General features: G+C 42.3%; 1 protein-coding gene across 8 annotated transcripts; it reads left to right on the plus strand.

Moving 5' to 3' along the window:
* Positions 1 to 90: 90 nt before the first annotated feature.
* On the plus strand, positions 91 to 21,027 carry ICK (intestinal cell kinase). 8 transcript variants are annotated; one of them, XM_046939754.1, is made up of 15 exons: positions 91 to 169; positions 2,284 to 2,865; positions 3,700 to 3,949; positions 5,790 to 5,844; positions 6,775 to 6,896; positions 8,874 to 8,953; positions 10,182 to 10,314; positions 10,793 to 10,964; positions 11,430 to 11,597; positions 12,267 to 12,563; positions 13,586 to 13,776; positions 14,429 to 14,580; positions 15,968 to 16,096; positions 16,940 to 17,053; positions 17,518 to 21,027. In XM_046939754.1, exons 3-15 carry the CDS (start codon positions 3,849 to 3,851, stop codon positions 17,670 to 17,672), a joined length of 1,869 nt encoding a protein of 622 aa, XP_046795710.1. In that variant the 5' UTR covers positions 91 to 169; positions 2,284 to 2,865; positions 3,700 to 3,848; the 3' UTR covers positions 17,673 to 21,027. The 8 variants fall into 8 exon arrangements, with proteins under 8 accessions (XP_046795710.1, XP_046795713.1, XP_046795711.1 ...); XM_046939757.1 differs by having other exon boundaries at positions 3,779 to 3,949; XM_046939755.1 differs by having other exon boundaries at positions 2,284 to 2,344.
* Positions 21,028 to 21,094: the final 67 nt, after the last annotated feature.

Here is a 21,094-nt window from a genome sequence, read left to right on the forward strand (position 1 = left end):
AGGAGCGGGGGCTGCCGGGAGCTGTAGTCCCGCTCGGGCGGCCATCCCGAGGGAAGCTCCGTCTCCGCTGGATGGCGCCAGTTCCGGCCCGCCGTGCGGGGCTGCGGGCCTCGGCCCGGCCTGGAGCGCCGCGGTGTCCGCAGGGCGCGGAGCCGTTGCCTTGCCATGTGTAAGTACCGCGGGGTGCTGCGGGATGGGCCCGTGCCGGCCGGTGCGGGCAGGCGGCTGTTACGGGGGAGACCAGTCGGTAGTGGGGTTGGATGGCGGCGGTGCCGCTGAAGTCACGGCTCTGTGTCCGTCCGGTGCGGTGTCAAGATTTCCGTGTGCCGTCCTGCTGCTCCAGCTGGTTCTCTCGGCCACTCAGTAACGCCTTTTTCAGGCAGAAATCCCTCACGTATGTGCCTTTACGCGTGGCCTCCTCGCCCCTATCCATACCCGCAGCCCTGGGTGTTTTTAGGAGCGGAGGAGGTGCGTGGTTGCTCGGGGACGGAGCCGCTGCGGCCGGCGGGGACGTGGCGGCCGCTGCGGGACGGGCCTCAGCCGCCAGGCCTGGGAGGAGAGAGCCGCCCCGGGGCCGCCAGGCGCAGTGCCAGCGCTTGTGTGGTGGGGCGGCAGGGCGAGCTGCTCGGATGCTCGGCGTGCCCTGAGGGCAGGCGGCACAGGCACACGGCGTGCCGAGGTGTCGAGGTGGTGTGGTCAGGAAGACGCGTCCGACCCGTTTTGCGATGGCTTTTTTGCTAGAGCGTTCGGGCTGTTCTCCTGCAGGTTCTGCACCAGAGGGCGGTGGGCGTGGAGCAGGCTGCCCAGGGCTGTGGGCACGGCCCGGAGCTGTGGGAGTTCGGGGAGCGTTTGGGCTGTGCTCGCAGACATTGGGTTTGGATTTTTGGGTGGTCCTGTGTGGAGTCAGGAGCTGCACTTCACGGTCCTTGTGAGTTCCTTGCAGCCCTGGGGTATTCTGTGAGGCTGTGATTCCAAGTGCGTCTCACCACAGGGTTCACAATGCAGTCACTGCCCTGTACAGCCCGAGTCCCTGTGAAGTGCACTCTGTGCTTTGCTTTAAATCGAAAGAAAGACGTGTGAACCGAAGCAGACACCCACGGGGTTATTGCTGTGGTTGGGTGTGTGGGATCAGTCACTCGAGGCCGATGCGTTGCTTCCCCGCATGCCCTCCGTGTTTGTCACTGAGTTTCGCCACAGGGATGGTGGAGAGCCGGGCCAGCCGGGGGCTGTGCTCTGGTGGCCACACGTCACCAGGCCGCCTGCAGCCCCTGCGCTGCTCCCCCCGCTCAGAGCCCTCGTCCTTCCGGGGCCCGGTGCCTGGGGCCTCCACCACCTGCCCTCTGTCTGCCCTTCCTGCGTGGGCCACGGGGGGATGTGGCTCCGGCCTAGTTTGGTCCTTGGATGTGCCACGCGTTTGGGTTTTCTGAGCGAGGAGGAACGGTGGCGGGGTGTGAGTACTGTGAGGGGAGCGGGCCGGGGGTGGTGTGCTGAGGTGCTCCAATGGGCGGCCTGGGAGGCGGTGGGGTCACCATCCCTGGAGGTGTTCAGGAACTGTGTAGATGTGGCACTGAAGAATACATGGGCATGGTGGGGATGGGCTGGCAGTTAGACTAGTGGTCTTACGGGTCTTATTCAACCTTAATGATTCCACGCTTCCCGCTGATGCATCAGCAGTATTTCAGTCCGTTTATTGTTTGGGTCACATTCGGCAGCAGAGCTGGAGTATCCAAGAGAGCTTCTCACAGGCTCAGTGAAAATGAGTGGCTGTGAAAGGCAGAGAGGTTTAAAGGAGTATCCCCAGTGTGGGGAAGGGCTGGGAAGCAGGGCTGCTGACAGCTGAAGTAACCAAAGCTGTTCACGTGGATGCTGAGTGAACGTGGCCTGAACACACATTTATGCTATGCTGGTGTTGTCAGCAGTTTTCTGGGCCACTTTGGCCCAGTGCAGCGACTAATTGGGATGGGGGGACCCACAGACCCATGCCCCAGGAAGGGGGGAAGGCAGTAGGGAGATGGGCCTAAAAACAAAACAGAGACAGTAAACTAAGGGAAAAAACTGATTTACTAAATATGATAGCAGAATGCAAGATAACACAATAAAATGCAATATCATTGGAATTGAAGCTAATAAATCAAATAAAATGAGAGAGTGAGTGTCCAAAACCAAAGGCCTTACTCTAATGTTGAAGGCAATACAGCTAGGGAGCGCACACGCAGAGATAAGCAGTAAAAGAGTGGGGCAGTCTTGTGGCTCATGAGCAGTTTTATCTTTCCTTCTAAACAGAAAACCGAAACAGGACAGCAGAGTCTTCTGGGAGATGTAGTTCTTCTCTTCTGAGAACGAGGTACCCAGAAATATCAACGATGCACGGAACTGTAGCATTAACTCTGTAGCATCATGTAGTGCACTGGGAGTTATGATGTGGAATACCGATAGCAGAAAGCATGACAGGTGTGCAGCCTGAAAACTAGCCAAAAAGAAACCAGTATTCCAAAGTGCTATCCTGACAGGCTCTGTGCTCCTTGGTGAGCAGTACGAAATGTGGGACTGGGTCTCCAAGTAAATCTGCTCAGTCGTGGTTCCCCAAGGCAGTGTGTGGAGAGAAGCTGGTCCTGCTGCAGGTCAGCTCCTCTCACCTGTGCTACACACTCCCTGGTGTCAAAGGCAGGAACACAGAGTCATGGAATCATTACAGTTGGAAAAGACCTCTAAGATCTTATAATCCATCTATCAACCCATCACCACTGTGCTCACTGAACTGTGTTCCTCAGTGCCATGTTCACCTTTTCCTTGGAAACCTTCACCAGCTTCATTGCCATTCTTGAAGATGCTGTAGGTTGAAGCAGATTGCTTTTCTCATACATGGTATGTAAAATTGGCCAAAGGTGTGTTGTCACTATATTTCCTAACCTGTGTTTGTTCCTGTATTAGTGGGACTGGTAGGCTTAGATAACTGGAAACAAAGAATCTTGGCAACATCCTGCAAATACAGAGTTGTGGCTGTGCACTGGCATTGGTTACAGAGTTCAAACAATGTAATCCTTTTACAACAGTCATTTGGCTTTGTGAAATAAGGCAAGGTTTTCGAATGCCCCTGCTGAAACACGGGTTTCAAAAGGCAAAAGTCACATGGCAGGAATGTTGCTGTCTTCTGAGAGCTGGGGAAAAAAGAAAGCAAGGACCAGACTTGGTGACTGCAGGAGAATTCTGTTTCATTCCAAATGTACGAATAATCAACATAGATCGTGTTTGTTCTAAAGTAATGTAAAGTTTAGGAAGTGTTTGTAGCAGTTAGATTAAATGGGGGAATAGAGACTATCTTTCTTTATGGATGATGTGTCCACTGCTAGAGACTGATCCATTCTTAGGAGTGCTGTACTGAAATGCATTTGGTATTATCTGATGTGAGCGTAATGTTTTATAACATAAGCTGTGAGGCTTCATCTTCTGTTTTCATTACTAGTATGTGCCCTCGAGGCTGGCTACAAACTTTCCATAAGGGGCCTTTAGCTTTAGTGCATGAGTGGATTTGGGGAACAGTTACATCCAGATAAAAGCTGTCTGCTTCTGATGGGGAAGTGAGGCAGGTGTTTGATTGTAGCTTCCAAGGGCTGTTTCTTGGAGGAGTGAAAGGGGTCTGCAAGTGAGCAATCTTGGAAGGGTACAGAAATCAAAGTGGATTATGTTCTGTGCTTTCAGACCAAAGGCTAAGTCTTGAAAACATGATTCCTGCAACTGTTGACACTGTCCTGAGTGCTCTGTGTTTATGCTGCCACAGAAAGAACTGGTTACAGTCGGAGAAGAAACACTAAGGACTCAAATGCGCTTGCAGCTAAAGTATCCTCATCATGAATAGGTACACAACTATCAGACAGCTTGGTGATGGGACCTACGGCTCTGTCCTCCTAGGGAGAAGCATTGAATCTGGGGAGCTAATAGCCATTAAAAAGTAAGTGTTTTCCTTCGTTACCTAATGCTGGATGGTCCCAGTTTTTCTTTTCTGTGATCTGCATCACCTGGTCGTGCACTGGTTTGAGCTGTCTGGATGCTGCATGACGTACATGCTTGCAGCTGAGCTCTATATGCTTCCTCAAAACAAGTTCCTTGTATCCTCCCCAGGACCAGCAGAAAATGAAAGGCTGAAATACATAGATATATTGTAATAGTGCTCAGCTACTATGTGCTGTCAGATACATGTATGTTATTTAGACTATTCTGCAATGCTGCTTTGGGAATCTGCAGTCTCTTCCCTGCTGCATACATGGAAAGTACATTTCATGGTCTAATTCCCAGTATCTTGTTAATACTGCAGTGGTAAAGAAAATGAGATCTGATGTGTCAGCTAACTTTTTATTCTATTAAATATTGGTAGTTTCAGCTTGTTTTTTTCTTAACAGTCTTGGAGAAGTCTGCTTGATTTTCTCATTTTTTCTCTGTCTCTTCAGTTATGACCTCAGTTTGTAAAAGACTTATTTGTCGTGGCTGTGGTAAGAGGCACTGTGCTGCAGTCACTTTCTGAAATACCAGCCTTGACCCAGGGATGTACTTGTCAACAGAGCTTTCAGTACAATGTTGCTTTGTATGAATAGTCAGTAGTTGGCTTCAGCAAATTCTCTGTGCTGAGAACGTTTTACCTGCACCAAATGTTGCCAGAAACATTTTGCAGCATGGTAGAAACTGAAATATTTCAGGACATACCAGAAAATAGTAGTGTGTCCTCTTAGCTTTGAATACCAACCCATTATTAAGAGCAGAAGTGAAGTGGTGCCTGGCAGGACAAGATGTTAATTGCAAAAACACTGCTTACACAAACAAAAATGTAAAGTTCTTCAAGAAATGAAGACCATGTAAGTATACTTAAAATATCCTAAGAACTGATTTCAAACTGGAAAACTGCTGCAATATGTGATGGATTCTTATTGAATTCTGACAAAGACTCACATCTTCAAAGGGTACCTCATTCCCTCTGAAATCCAGACTCCAGGCAAGCAGTTATGTTGCTAAGCATAGTCTGTGCTGTTCTCTGTGTATGCACACATACTGCTTGCATTCTGGGCTTCTGAAAGTATCGGTATGTGAAAGAGCTGATTTACAATCAAAATGTTTGAACATGCAAGACCATACTTTACACATTAATACTTTGCACAGCTGTATTCTGGATTAGGATGGAAAAGATCTGTCACGTGGTTTGTTTCTATTGAAGCAGAATTGCTTGTGAGCTTGGAAGGAAAGGCAAAATTGGAAAAGCAATTGGCATGGTATAGGAAACTAGCAAGGGAGCAGTGGACACTGAAAAATAAAGAAATAAAATGTATAGGGGAAATTATATGTATAAAAATTACAAAGAAATCAAAATATAGAAGAGAGGAACAAGTAGAATATGATGCAATTGGAATGCCCATGACATGATCTAACTTGATTTTCAGTAGATTTGTTTCAAAACTTAGCCTGACTCAGTCAGGACTGTTGTTGCCCTTCTTCTTTTTACCACTATATTCTTTTCCACCACGTTGTATACTAGAAAGAGAAAGGATATATTCCCACCTGCTGAAAGCTCTTACATCTCTGTAAAAGGATACATATGCAAAATAGGGCATCCCATATAATACTGTTGCTTTAAAATTCTACTAGAATGTACTTTGTCTAAAAATTCAAAGTTTTTGACAAAGGAGATAACGCCTTATATTTAGATAGTGGATTTGAATTCCTGAGCTGTAATGAGGCTTCTAGATCTAAGACTGTAGCTGAAGTTGACCACATATTAATTGTTTTTCCCTCTACTGTTGTAGAATGAAGAGAAAGTTTTATTCCTGGGAGGAATGCATGAACCTTCGAGAGGTTAAGGTATTTGCTTCATTCAATGGCTGACTTAAGTTAAAAGATCCCTGACACATTTTTTGGTAACAACGAATTATTTCTGCCTCTTTTGGCAAAAAAGTCTCCCACAGAATTGCTGTGGAAGGTGTTGCTACAGTTCTGTTTCCTGCCCCTTTGCATTTGAGTGGGGTGACAGTAGTGTTACGGAAGTACTGCAGTTTTAAGAAAAAATGCATAAGATACAGAGCTGCTTCCAGTGAGAGTGGTGAGTGAGTGGGACAGCTTTCTTATCATAAAACCTGGAGTTGGTTGGTGTGTTTTGTGGAGCTAGAGAACACCTGGTCTTCACTCAGCTGTAACCTTTGTATATGCAGCTGCTTTTGTCTGGGTAGTTGGTTTGGAGGCAGTCATGTAGCATGAAATTCTGATGCTAGCAAAGCATTAAGGATATGTTTTCAGGGTCTCCCTTAATTTCTAGGCTCTGCAAACTGTTGCAAACATACCTAGGTCACTCTTCCAGTATGATGCATTTTCTTCTAGTACAGCTGTGTTGCTACTGCAAGAATGAATGTCCAACAGCGAATCTAGAAAGAAGAGAGGATGAAGAACCAACAATGATTTCCAGGGTTATACTTAGTTCTGAGTCTAACCTGACTGTCATCAGTGCAAGTGATGCAAATTCTGTCAGTGAGAAGCTACATATAGAGAAAATACCATTGTTTTGGTACCTACTGTGCTGCCAGACAGCTGGCTTATGAGTGAGCAGCCGTGCGTTATACCGGTATGAGTAACAGTTCAGGTAGCAATATTTGAAAATTTGGTCTTTGATCTTATAGCTGTCTGATTATTTAAAACGTTAGAGTTTTGAAGCCAAGTCTCCTGCATCAGTGAAATCATCTTTTAGTTTCTGTTTGAGTAAGACCCTTGTAAAATCCTGTTTGTGTTTTCTGCTTCCAGTCTTTGAAGAAACTAAACCATGCCAATGTAGTAAAGCTGAAAGAAGTTATTAGGGAAAATGATCATCTCTATTTTGTGTTTGAGTACATGAAGGAAAATCTTTATCAGTTGATGAAAGAAAGGTATGTAACAACATCACCCACTTCAAATTACTTGTGTAATGTGCTCTTTCTGCTTACTTTTAACACCTCTGCTGTTTTTCAGAGGACTTTGGATCTTTTGCTTATGCTCAGATCACCATAGCTTAAGTCTGTGTGATACAGCAGGAGCTCTGTCTGTCCCTCTTGAGCATATCTCAGGCAGTTTAAGGAGAGTTTCCAGTGTCTCTTGTCAGATTCGTCTGGTAGATAAATCGGATACTCTTTTGAGAATTAGGAACTGTGGACTTTTAATGTCCCTCACGCTGAAGAGGCATTAAACTTCTGATTTCTAGATAGGTACTCCAACTGGCAATGATTTTCTATTAGAGACAGGTACTTCCAACCCTTCTGATTTGGCTTTCTCAAATAAATAAATAATAAGTGATTGAAATAGTAACTGTGAAAGGTCTAATTGTGGATTGCTTCTAGGCATCTTCTCTCCTTCTTTCTCTCCTTCTTTCTCTCCTTCTTTCTCTCCTTCTTTCTCTCCTTCTTTCTCTCCTTCTTTCTCTCCTTCTTTCTCTCCTTCTTTCTCTCCTTCTTTCTCTCCTTCTTTCTCTCCTTCTTTCTCTCCTTCTTTCTCTCCTTCTTTCTCTCCTTCTTTCTCTCCTTCTTTCTCTCCTTCTTTCTCTCCTTCTTTCTCTCCTTCTTTCTCTCCTTCTTTCTCTCCTTCTTTCTCTCCTTCTTTCTCTCCTTCTTTCTCTCCTTCTTTCTCTCCTTCTTTCTCTCTTGCTTTTTGCCTAGCAATTTTGTCTGACATATCCAAAAAACTGCCTATTTTGTCTGTCAGTTTTCTCAGGAAAATCTTCTACCTCTTTGATAAAGTCTTAATTTTACCCTTTAGACCACAATAGGATCCTCCAGAGGATAATTTGGGGTAAAATAGCTTTCTGCTTTGAATTATTCTGAAGAAGCCATTTTCATTCTATGGACTTCAGAATAAGCCAGTGAGGGGCTGTAATCTTGCTTGATGGAGCCAAGTAAGATCATCATTATAATGTATCTCTGTGAATATTTCATAAATACTTAAATAAAGCACCTTTTTAAAGGTAGAAATACTTATTGTGCATGCACAGGTATAGAACAACTTTCACTAAGTTGTGCACGTAGATGTAGATGCTGATCTTTAATTAAATGAAATAACAAAGCTTGAGAAAATAATTCTAGCGCCTAAGATACAGACCAGTGATCTCTAGGCATTATCAAATTCCCAGAGATGCTGAATATAGTCTATCTCCTTATGAAAACCAAAAAGGCAGATGTCTGTGAAAGTATGCAGCGCACCACGTTCTCTTCAGTTTAGCCAGCTCTCACGCTGGTTAGACATCTCATTCGTAAGGATCTGATGGATCAGATTTATTTTCTTAAATCTTAGTTTGAGTTACTATTTCTGTGTGAAGGGACTGCAGAGGAATTTTTTTTCTGTTGTAATTTAAAAAAATAAGAAAGTCTGAAAAGTTGGCTGTAGGAGCAGATCTCACTTCCAAAATATGTGATGATCATGTTTTAGAGGAAGCAAGCTCAGGAAATTCAGCAAGGCCCAGACCATCTTCTTTCACTCTTACGGCCTTTCTGATTAAAATTGTCACTGATGTAATTTATTCCCCTCCTCTGCCTTCCAAACTGTCTGTACAATGTTTCCTGATGTGCAGAGGCAGCTGATATAGAGCTGCTTAATCTTCTGTTGGTGAAAGGGGCCATCATTAAACTGCCTGCTATGGCTGATCTAGGCTAAATATCGTGAGAAGAGCCTCTTGTCTTCACTGGTAGCAGATTGTGAAAATGCCGTGCAAGTTTTCATGGAGCAATAAACTACCTGAGAGTGCCTGGAGTGTATCTAGGAGTTTTACTGTCATTATTACCTTTTCTCTTTGGTTCATAAGAAGCGTAATTTAATATGTAAACTTAATAACTGACATCTATTTCCTCTTTTTTTTTTCTTTTCTTTTTGTCCTATAGAAACAAACTGTTTCCTGAGGCTACAGTTAGAAATATTATGTATCAGATCCTGCAAGGGCTTGCATTTATCCATAAACATGGTAAGCTATGTTTTAGCTGTGAATACTTTGTGTTAGAATGAGATAACCTCTCTGTAAGGTTTTTGTTTGTTTGTTTCTGTGAGTACAAATACATTATTAACTTTCATTAAAGGGAGTGATCAGAATAGTGTTCTCTTACTGCTCTTTTCAAATACCTGAAAGGTGATTGCAGTGAGAGCGGGGTTGGTCTCTTCGCACTGGTGACAGAGCGAGGGGAAACGGCCTCAAGTTGCACCAGCGAAAGTTTAGGTTGGTTATCAGGAAACGCTTCTGAACAGAAAGTGTTGTTAAGCACTGAAATAGGCTCCCAGGGAGGTGGTTGAGTCACCATCCCTGGATGTGTTTAAAAACCATTTGGTTGTGGTGCTCAGGGCCATGATTTAGCGGAGGGTTGTTAGAGTTAGGGTAGTATGGTTAGGTTGTGGTTGGACTCGATGATCTTTAAGGTCTTTTCCAACCTGAGCTATTCTGTGATTCGATGAGTGGCACTAAACTAGAAATTTGGGTTACAGAGAATAGAGGGCAGATATCCATGTTTTATAGCTGCCTGATGTTACATTCTGGAGGTTTGCTTAGTTTCTTTTCTATAGATTTCCACATTCTGTAATGGGCAGCTAGCCACCTTCTATATCTTGTCTGATGTTAATGGCCATATTCCTGATAGATTTAGAGGTCACCTGAGGTTGAGAATAAAGGATATCTTGTTCTGTTTATTATTTGCTGAATGCAGAGAACTCTATAAAAAGAAAAATATATACTAAGATCCACTGCCTGATAGGATGATGAGTATCAGTGCTTGCAGACTATTAAGAAATTCTCAGATGGGAAAAAAAACAGGTTTGAAAGTACAAAAATCACCTCCTATTTCAATTTCTATTGCTTAAAAAAGCTTTGAAGTAAAAAGTTTTGATTACTTCCTTGCACGCTTTCCATCATAGTTAGAATAAAGCTAACATTAAAATAGTATTGGTTATTTTTTTAAAGGAGGAGTCATCTGAAAGGGAGTTACCTGACTGAATATTCAGAATTGTTACAGAATAGTTGATTAGTTCTTCATAGACTGTTGAACAATCATTATACTGACTGGCTTTCTTGGGCACTGAAAGCATTCAGCTCTGTGTGGTGCTATTCAAGCTGCAGCAGTAAGAATCAAAACAATGTAGGTAAAATAAAGGTAAGAGCCGACTGTGGCATTGCAACGTACATCAGTGTTTCATTTGAATTTTAGGATTCTTTCACAGAGACTTGAAACCTGAAAACCTCCTTTGTATGGGACCAGAACTTGTGAAAATAGCAGACTTTGGCTTAGCCCGAGAAATCCGATCTAGACCTCCTTACACAGATTATGTATCCACAAGGTGGTAAGTGCAAGTATTTCTTGATGCTGTAGGAATCTGCAGGTCTTAAACTGAAGCTCGTAAATAAGCAGTGTAACATTTAGGCAGAATATAATACCGCTCTTGATTTGTCCTCTTTGTGAAACTTTTATTTAAGCTGAAATAAGCTTAAATAAGCTGAATTTATTTAAGCTGAAAAACACTTCAAGTGGTGCAAGGCGATTTGCAGATAGCATCAATGCAGGAACTGAGAGGGATCTGATGATGCAGGTGGGATGTGGTAGGAACGCTGCGTGTCAGGAAGACATAAGAGAACTTAAAGGGCTTATATAGCTTTTTAATTCTTTTTTCTAGGAAAAAAGGGAAGACTTAAAGGATAGGAACTTTTTAAGGGATGTTTGCTGTTAGCTGGAAAGAACAAAAAGCTGGATGGGTTTGTGTACAACTGCTCTTGAATTGTGTTGATGATTGCGATTTGTTTCTCTCTTTTCCTCTCTCACAGGTACAGGGCTCCTGAAGTCCTTCTGAGGTCCACCAGCTATAGCTCTCCAATAGATATTTGGGCTGTTGGTTGTATAATGGCAGAAGTTTACACACTGAGGCCTCTCTTCCCAGGCGCCAGTGAAATTGATACAATATTCAAAATTTGCCAAGTTTTGGGGACACCAAAGAAGGTAGGTACAGTAACATTCCACTCTGCAATAATGATCTACAATACATAATAATTTTACTTGACTTTACACTTACTGCATAAGCATTATGTAGTTTTACTGTAAAAACTGATGTGTAGAGGAGGAGAAATAGACTCCTGAATAGCAAACAAAGTTATTAAACTGTGATTTATCTTGACATTGAAATTTCATTGTTTCTTTCATTTCAAGCTATGCTTTAAGAGGATAAAAAAATCATAGCGAACTCCTATGTCCTGTTCACATTTGTGCCCTTGACATAATCAAATATAAAGCCCTTTCTTCCCACTGGAGCTTTGAGGTGAAAATTTTTAGTGAAACCTTCAGAATGTTTTAGCTGGCCACAGGCTGGCTGGTTGTAACTGATTGGAGAATATATGCCAGTGCTTTTAGGCACTGTGATATTTTACACTTGAATTTTCTTTGTGTTTGGAAATTTCCTTCTCCCAGAATGACTGGCCTGAAGGCTACCAGCTTTCATCCTCCATGAATTTTCGCTGGCCTCAGTGTGTACCTAACAACTTAAAAACCCTCATACCTAATGCTAGCAGTGAGGCAGTGCAACTGATGAGAGACATGCTGCAGTGGGACCCCAAAAAGCGGCCAACAGCTAGCCAGGTTTGATTTTGTTTTCTTTCTCATTTCTGCATATGACTCTTCTTTCCATTGCAAGACACTGTGTATAGGCAGATATTCAACAGTTCCTCAAGAATGCAGTTCTTGGAAGGGAAAATAGCAGAAGCTAAGAACAATTTCCAAGACAAAGAGGAGTAATTAAAAGGAAGTTATTAATCTATTGCATGCAGCATCAGCTGCATGAGGTGTGTCCTCAATGATCAAATGTGTGAGTGCTGTGTATGTACACCTAAATGAAGTATAGCCCAGTCACAGTGAATTATAGAGTGAAGGCAGAATGTGTGGCTGAAGGCTGTGATGCTGTACTTTCATTGCTGTTGATATGTGTCACTGAATCACAGAGTGGCTGAGGATGTCAGGGGCCTCTTGATCCATCTGCTCCAACCTTCCTGCTCAGCAGGGCCACCCAGAGCAGGTTGGATAGACCATGTCCATACAGCTTTTGAATGTCTCCAAGGATGGAGACTCCTCCATAGAGTCTCTGTACCAGTGCTCAGTCACTCTCAGAGTAGAGTATTTCCTGGTGTTCAGGCAGGAGCTGTTTTCTACTCCTGAAAAAGGAAGATAAAATTTGTGCTGTCCCATAGAGTAGGAGTAAGTTAGAAACTGTGGATTCCTAAATTGGCTCCTAACATCTTCATTATGTTTTAGGCACTTCGATATCCATACTTCCAGGTTGGACATGCTTTAGGCCTTCAGGAGCTGACGAGGCAAAAGGAACTCCATGATAAATCATCTCTGCATATCAAGCCTGTCCCTCCAGCACAACCTCCTTCAAAATCCCACACCCGCATTTCTTCACGGCCATTTCAGCAAAGTCAGACTTCTCAACATTTGGTCTATACGTGTAAGACAGACAACTCTGGGACTGAACACAGTAAATATTTACAGGAGGACAAGTCGAACCAGGTTCTTCTGCCTGCAATTCACAATAAGGTTCCTCAGCAGGTAAAGGTTCATCTAGCACATAGATTTTCTTTAATTATGTTCAGTTTTTTTCTTGTTCTCTTGCATGAGATTCTTATACTGCACTAAAAGTGTAGGAAATGGGGGAAAAAAAACAGCAGCAATTAATATCTGTCATAAACTGGAAGTTAGTGTGTTGAAATCTAAATGTGATTGCTATAAAACAAGCAAGTTGATTTCTCATTTCAAAGCATTTTATGTTTCCCTTTGTGGAACAGCATATTTGAAGAATGATTTTACATGACTGAAATGATGTACAGGAGTCTGAATATTAGTGGGTTTGATTCCTTAGAAAAAGGAATTGAACTAAATGGTATTGAATTGAGATGGTGAGCTGTTACCTTAAGTCTTCCAGATTACATGACCAGGACAGCTAGTTCGTTTGAGCTTCTGTACTTGCCATGGAAGACCACAGGTTCTTCTTTCAGAATAAGAACCTGCCATTTCTTCTGATTAAAGAAGACTGGTTGGGTGACTAAAGAAGAGTAAATGCTTCTTGCAAGCACTTGGTCTTTACTTCAGGCTGTCTGTACTGGCCATGTACTGATTTGCACAAAGTTCAATTGTACAAATGCAGTTAAGTGGCTGAGGAGAGAAAATTTTTTATCTGCACTGTGCCTCAAATAAAATACATTTTATAAATGTGTAGGTATGGGCTTGTGAAAACATGAATGTATCCATGAATGGATCAAGAAATAAAAATCAAGAGTGAGCTAGTTTATCTGAAGCTGTATAGTGAAAGATAAGTAGAATTGGAAATGAGACTTAAGAAATTTATTCTTCTGTCAGTGTAAGATATTATGATGTAGGATAAAATGGAGAAGATAAGTAGCAATGTCTACAGGCTTCAGATTGTGTTCTTAGCAAGCTTAATGAAGGCTAGATTTCTCCTACAGCTCTGCTACCAATCCTGTCCTTTAAGACAGGAAAAAAGATGCTTTGGTCTTATCACCTGGTTCATGTTGTGTGTGGTGTTTTGTTTTGTTTTCCAATCATTGTAATAGAAAGCACCTACTGGGACTGAGAACATAAATGGTGAACTTAAACCAAAAGCTAGGCGAAGGTGGGGACATCTTGCTAGGCCAGTGAAGAATTCTGAAGAGTGGGATGACTTGGAAGACCTGGATTTCAGCTCTTCTGTCACGAGGGTTGACTTGAAAAACAAAAAGAGGCAGAGCGATGAAACTATTTGTAGGTAAGTTGGGTTCTGTTATATTTGAACTCATTTCCTTACATTTCACATAATCTTTCATTTTTCTTTCTTTTTCTTTTTTCCCATAATGTTGCTCTTTATGCTTTCTATGGATCTTGAAACATATATCCATGCCAGTCCAGGACATGCAGTTTTCCTATCTATTACTTTGTTATGGCTTCTTGTTGAGGGCTGACCTTTCAATTGCAACATCTCCTTCTTTTATGGACGATGCGTGTCTCTAAACAATTCCTTGCTCATTTTTCCCTGCTGAAAATAATGCTTAATGTAAGTATTTCCAGGTTAATCTTTTAATACGTGTTTTCTGTTTGCCTTGTGAACTGTTTCAGTGTATTTCAGACATTTCGCATTACTCTAAGCTGCATTTTCTATGGATTAAAGGCAGTAGAGAAAAACTTAAGTGAGATATAAAAACTGATGAAGCCATTTATAAGGGAGCTACAAGTGCAGGTCAGATTTTCAGGAGTGCTCATATGGCTTCACGCTGAAAATATTCCCTGTTGTCTGTGTGTTTCTGCTGTAGCGAACACAGTGAGGGAATGATTCCTGGAGATGTGATGAAGGAGAGAAGGCCAACTGTGGATAAACATATGCTATAAGTATTGGACTAAGTGTAGCAATTTTTGGGTTATAGATTTGAAAGCATTTTGGACCTGAAGCCTTTGGATGCAGTTGGCTCCGGCAGCAGCGCACCATCCCATGCTATCTTCCCACGGCAGGACACTCCCACACTGCAAGTTTCTGCAGCAAAGCAGCACTACCTGAGACATTCTAGGTATCTACCCGGTTAGTAAAATAATACTAATTTCTTTTTCCTCCTGTGTTTCCAACAACAGTCTGAAATAGTCACGAATACATTATTCTTTATCCTTTGAGCTTGTGGACTTGGGGCTACTGCTTGAAGAAAGGAGAGGAGGAGCTTTCTTGCTTATGCAGGTGGCTATAGTGCAAACTACATTCTAGCAGTCTAGCAACTGAGGTGAATCCTGTTTATGTGAAGGAGATGCTGGCATTTTTTCCTCCTGCCAGATGCTCTTTTGTATTTCAAAGTGTATTAGAAAATGTCTAATAATGTGCCAGGCTGTTCCCTGTTTCCCTAAGAAGAATAAGGCTGGTCTTCTAGACCGGAACCGCAGTGAACTTGCCTCATGGATATGTAATACCATGAACAGCAGAAGCTAGGTGATAATGGGAATATGCTTTGCCATAGCTTGGGATTTTAGAGAGTCCAAATCTGTCTCTGTAGAGAAGCTGCACGTCAGTATAGCAACCTCCAGTTCTACTGAGACTAGTGCTGAAGTAGAGCGAAGTATGGGACTGGGGAGTGTGGCTTGCCTGTATTTAAAATGAACTGAATATAAATATGTCCTGTTTCATAATTTCTGTTTACAAAGGCAGTATCAGCTGTTGCTTCACTTGTAGTATGAATACTCCAAAGTTAATGAAGTTAACGAGAAGAGCCAATGATGTAAGACTTGGTCTTTTTTTCCTGAAAAAAAAAAAAAACCAAGACATGTGACTTCACCATTTCAGACACTTTCAAATTGGCTCATTTAAATAGCTCCTTTGGTAGTTAAAAGTCCTGTTATTAAAGGAGGTAGTAAAATTCATTAATCCCAAGCCTGCTTTAGCTTTACTGTAAACTGTGAGCATATCCTTTGCGTGTTAGATACTCTGCTTACGTATAGTCTGCGTATTAAACACAAGTAATACGTGATGTATGAATTATACTGCAAACTGTTTGCAAACTCAGTGGTTTCAGTAGATAGATCAGAGAAGGGTACCATACTTTGAGAGATATTATCTACCATTATTTAGTCCAAGGGTATCTTGTCAGGTTAAAAACTGTATAATGTTGTGTTTGGTGTGAAGCACAGAATTTGTGGCCTTGATGGTAAGGATCCTGCCCTTGGCATAAACAGCCATTGACACCAGTGGGACATTGACAGACAGCTGGACACTTTACACAAGTGTAATTTCAGGAGGTGGGCTTGTGGTCTCTCATACTCTATGAGAGGATGGGAAGTAACCCAGAGACGTGTGGTAGGGTGAGAAAGTTTTGGTTGAGTTCACTGAACCTAATAGTTACTTCAAAATTGTGCGTCAGATGGAATGCATGCAAGTCTGTGTGATGAGATTTTCAGCGTGGTAATTGGTACTCTTTTTGCAATAGGGGTAAACACAAGAAATAGCGTGGTCTCCACTTCAAGCAAGGAGTCTGTTCCATCTAATCCCTGGCCCAGTTCTGGTTTGCCTGGAAAAGCTTCAGTTTTGGGAGGAAGTATTAACAGGATAAATTCAGGTAAGATAGCCCCACAATTCCACATAGCTGTGTTTTGGTGTCACCCGTTTCTAGTGCGTTGCCATCTCCAAAGATGCATGCTACTGTGCCTGTTCCTTTTATTAAGCCCGGTAATGAGCTAAATGGCTGAATGTAAATGGCTAAGCTACATGAGAACCTTTACGTACGTAGCCTGGCTCCTCTACCACTTTTTGGTATATATATATTTATTTTTTTGTGGCTTCATAGGATGTCATTAGATTTTTCCCTTCTTATTTCCATCATTTCACACAATATGTTTTGCCACTGCTCTGCTGCTCTGTTGTGTTACAGGAATGTGTGCTATCAATCTGTCCATGCTGACTTAGCACACAGCTGTAGTATGACTCTAGATTATGTGGATGCCCCATCCATGGAGGCATTCAAGGCCAGGCTGGATGTGGCTCTGGGCAGCCTGGTCTGGTGGTCAGTGACCCTGTACGTAGCAGGGAGTTGAAACTCGATGATCATTGTGGTCCTTTTCAACCCAGGCCATTCTATGATTCTATGATTATTTTATTTATGACTGTTTTCTTCCAAAAGGAGCAAAGCTTATCCAAAAGGTCACTCAAATCTGTTCTCTCTTATGTTAGGGACAAGTTTGGTAACGAGCTGCTAAATTTGATACATGAATCTATCCCAGTTAATTGGGATAAATGCAGGCATATAAAGGATCTGTGGACTTTCAGTATCTTTGGCAGAGTTCTTGTTTCCATCACTCCCTGATCAGCTTCACCTCAAATATGGCCCATCACTTTGCACCTTTGTTACCTGTAAAGGAGATGTATTGCACTGACCACAGATGTTCCTCGCTTTTTCTTTCAGGTCCCATAGGATCAACTGGTCTAACTGGTGCTTACATCCCTTCATTTCTGAAGAAGGAAGTCGGCTCTGCTGGGCAGAGGGTTCAGTTAGCACCAATTGCAGATCCATCTTCAAGTAAGTGTGGTACCATCATCATCTTGGTCTTTTGCTCATTACTTTGGTTATTCTGTGTATATGCAGCATTATGTTATAGATCAGTGCTTTACTTTGTAATTTGAGTAACTGGAACTACTGCTCGTAGCCTTGCAGAGCTTCGTATAGAGAAGGGTTATTTTTATTTAGTCTATGAACTATGTGTTTTAACCACAGCTGTTAACCAATAAGCACATTGCAGTGGAACCTAGAGTCTGATGTGAGAGCTGGCACAGAATACACACTTACCAATCCAAGGTGTAGGTCCTTGTATAACAGGGTTTTAAGGTTTGGATCACAGGCGTTGTTTCACATCAGCAAATCCTATTAAAAAAGCATGCTTGTTTCCCGAAGAAATGAAGTTCTACATATGCATCCAGTTGTTTTGCAGTGTGGACAGCTACTCGATTAACCTTAACCACTCGGAGTTCTCTTTTCTCCCTAAGATTATGCTTCTCTGAAGTCAGCGAGACCCCATCTTGGACGGCCACCATTCAATTCACCTTCTAAGAGCACCCCCGGGGTGATGCCACTCCCACCCCCAGCTCAGCCAGTGCACGGCCGCGTGGACTGGTCTGCAAAGTACGGAGCTCACCGGTGACGTGTGGAAGTGCTCTCCCAGCAGCGCTTGTTTCCCAAATGGTGACTGACATGTGACGGTTTTCTATTGTTTTATAGACTTGTAAATTTAAAAGAAACAAAGCTTCTATGGTCGAGACCTTTCTGGAGGTTACTTTGGTTTTGTTTTTTAACTTTTATTTGTATTAATTTCAATGCAATCTTGTACTTTTTTTTTTTGTATGAAATTTTGTTATATAATTGGGTCCAATTATTTTCGTAAATCTGATACCTTTTGTATATATGGCTTAGGGATCTTGGCATTTTTATATGATAAATTTTTATAACAAACTTTTTTAAATTGTAACTTTTCCTTTATTGGAGTCAACATTTTTATAAAAATGAGTTTTTTCTTAAAAAAAAAAGCAAAGTGGTGCAATATTGTGTTGGAAGAGAAGAGTGAGGAAGGGGCATTCATTAGATGTTTTCTAAAGCTTATGTGCTAAGTGGGATTGTTTAATTTCAGTGATGCCACGTCTTGATGCCACACTACAGCTGTTGTGTACTCGTTTGCTTTGTACATGAAAGGAATGAGTGGGCAGCAGCCTAATCTCTCCTTTGCAGCCACTGAGAGACTGCTGGAAGTCCTTTCTTTTTTGTATTTATTATTTTAATTCTACAAGGCTTTTGTGGGACCGCTGTCCAGCTTTCCACTCCCATTCTTTTGCTTTTACCAAATCTGGGTAATCTTGTTTCGTAAAGGATAATCCGGTAGATTTGTTTTCTGACATTGCTTGTTTGTCCTGCTTCAAAGTTACCTCTTGGTGTTGTTCACTATGAAATAGAATGTGGACCTACCTCTCTTAAATTTGCTTAAATGTTTCCTAATGACTAATAAGGAGAAACATCGGGTTCTGTTTTTGCCACTGTCGGGAATAGAAGATCCAAATACATATTTAAGGCAGTATTGAGAATTACAAAGCTGGTTTCATAGTGAAAAGGTATTAGTGAGATGCCAGCAGCGGAGTTTAAGGAAACGGTATCTATGCATTTGACTTAATTTTTGTAACTGTTTTAAATGACTTTTGGGGAAAAAAATGTAAATTTGGAGCAAATGAATATGTTCAAGCTTCAGTCCTTCTGCATTTCAATGTGTCTTCACTTGTGATGTGAAGAGTACATCAGTCGCTGTCAGTTAGGTCCCCAGACTCTACTGGGTAAAAATGAGGCCTTATGTCAGACTGCTAAAAAACATTCAGTTTGAAGGAGAAAATGAATGAGTCAGTTCTAGACAAAGGAAGGTTGTTTCTGCACCGGAAAGGAGCGCCGGCATTCAGCTATCAACAAATGGTTCATTTTGGTCATAGTATTTGGCTGTTCCTTCACCTCATTCCACAGAAGATTAGTCTTGTAGATGAGACAGTTACAGTGCTGTGGGAGAATATCTTTTATAGCTGCATTTTGGATGAGCTGAAATTTCAAAGCTGAAATGTGCTATGAAAACATATCTTCCCACAGAAGCGTAAAGAAATGCTCAATTTTTGGGAAACCTCATCTGAACTCATTTTATGAATGGGTCGGACTGGTCTGAAATTTGAGATGTACAACCAGTCTGAAGGGATCAGAGCAGGTGTGGTACTTGGCATCTGGCTGCTTGGAAGGAGAGAAATGTGCCAGTGATCCCCTTGGTGTGGGATCTGCATGCCCCATGAGGGGCACCTGCTGTGGGCTGGGGGCCGGTAACACGCCCTGGCCTTCTCAGTTCTTTCCAGGAGAACACACGGGACTCAGGAAACTGCTCCCCAGAGTAAGCTGCTGGCTCAGTGCTATGGGGAACCCGGAGGGGCTCTGGTCACTGGTAGCTTTTACTGACTGAATCCACAGTGAGTCCACAAGGCAAAAAGGACCAGAAGTGTCTATGCATTAAAAAAAAGCATGTGCATAAGACTTGCACATGCCACGTATGTGTCCAGCTACGCCAGGCACTTGTTAAAAACAAGTGCTAACAGCAAACTGTACGTAACTGCTTCCATAGCAGCGATGTTAATGCGTAGCAATAACCAATTCTAAACCACATGCTGATGTTGTGTTTGGATAAGTGGAAAAGGAAATATGTATATTTGTGTTAGAAACTGGAAAGATAGTCGTTTCTTTTGGTGGAAATAAATATCTGTATTTATGTCTAGATATCATTTAATTTATTCTTTTTTGCTGAATAATCAATTTAAGAGGAAATAGCCTGAACCTGTCCTAAGTATCCCTAGCCCTATGTAGGCAGTTTATGTAGTCTGTTCCATGCATACAATTCCTATGAATGCAAGCAGGAGACAACTGATGTGAGCACGCTGCTGAGGCTTGGGCTCATTCTACCTACCCACACGTGCCTGAGCTTCTTCCAAAGCAGGGAGGAGTGAGAATCGCCTCTCAAGAAATGCAGCTCACTTGAGGACTCCCCTGGAGATGCCCAGGCCTCTCCCTCCTAATGATGGGGACTGCTCCACGTGCTCAAAGTGAAACAGGATGAATATGATCTTGGCCTGTGTATATCTGAACCCCCATCAGCCCAGCCCTGTTTTTTTGCATATGATGTTCACTCTTGGTCAGTCCAGCAAAAGTATTAGAAAATGTAGGGTTTTCTTGTTTGTTTGTTTGTTTGTTTTTGCCACAACTCCTCCTTTCCTGAATAAAAGCCTATATTATGTGGGGGGAAAAGCTAATAATCTTGACATTCAGAATGACTTCTGCTACTTTTAGTTTAGTGAGGTGGGAAAACTGCAAAATGTTGGTATGTTGGCAGCACTCTTGTAGCCTTTACTCAAGCAAAGGATGTTGGGGACGTTCTTTTTCAGTAAGGATTAACCTGACTGAGCGGTGTGCAGCACTGTCTGAGTGCAGTGCAGAGGGAAGAGCTGTCAGCCTGTTGGTTATACTGAGAGCTGGACAAGCAGCATATCAGAGAATTTATCATATGTAGCCTCCTACTTTGTGTTGTAACATTTAGCAGCATCGTTACGTGAAACGTTGTTGGAATTCTGCTGTTGTTCTCAGCCTTAAGCATAACGTGTAGCAATGGGTGCTGGGAATAAAGGAGCGTGCCAGCAGCCTCATTCACCTCTGCCATCCAGACCTTCCTAAGTCTTGTGTCAGTGCCACAATATTAGCCACAAAGCCACACATCCTGTGGGTGTTTCCGTATCTGGTAAGGCTGTTGGTGCAAATGGGATATTTCATTGAGGAGAACGGTTTTGAACTTACGTGACGAGCATGGAATTGTTAAAGTAAGACTATAAGGAAATAATGGTTCTTGTTTATTCAGTGTTTTTGTTCAAAAACGTTATAAATGTTTCATTCCTTCTCTGTCAAGTCTCCTGCCCAGAATAAAGTTACTCCTGAAGAAATACTGACTGATGAGAGTCCTCTGTTATTCTGATATTCTCTGTTGCCATGAGAGAAATGCATCACGCC

The sequence above is a fragment of the Gallus gallus genome, chromosome 3 (genome assembly GCF_016699485.2).
Source record: "Gallus gallus isolate bGalGal1 chromosome 3, bGalGal1.mat.broiler.GRCg7b, whole genome shotgun sequence".
Taxonomy (NCBI): Eukaryota; Metazoa; Chordata; class Aves; order Galliformes; family Phasianidae; genus Gallus; species Gallus gallus.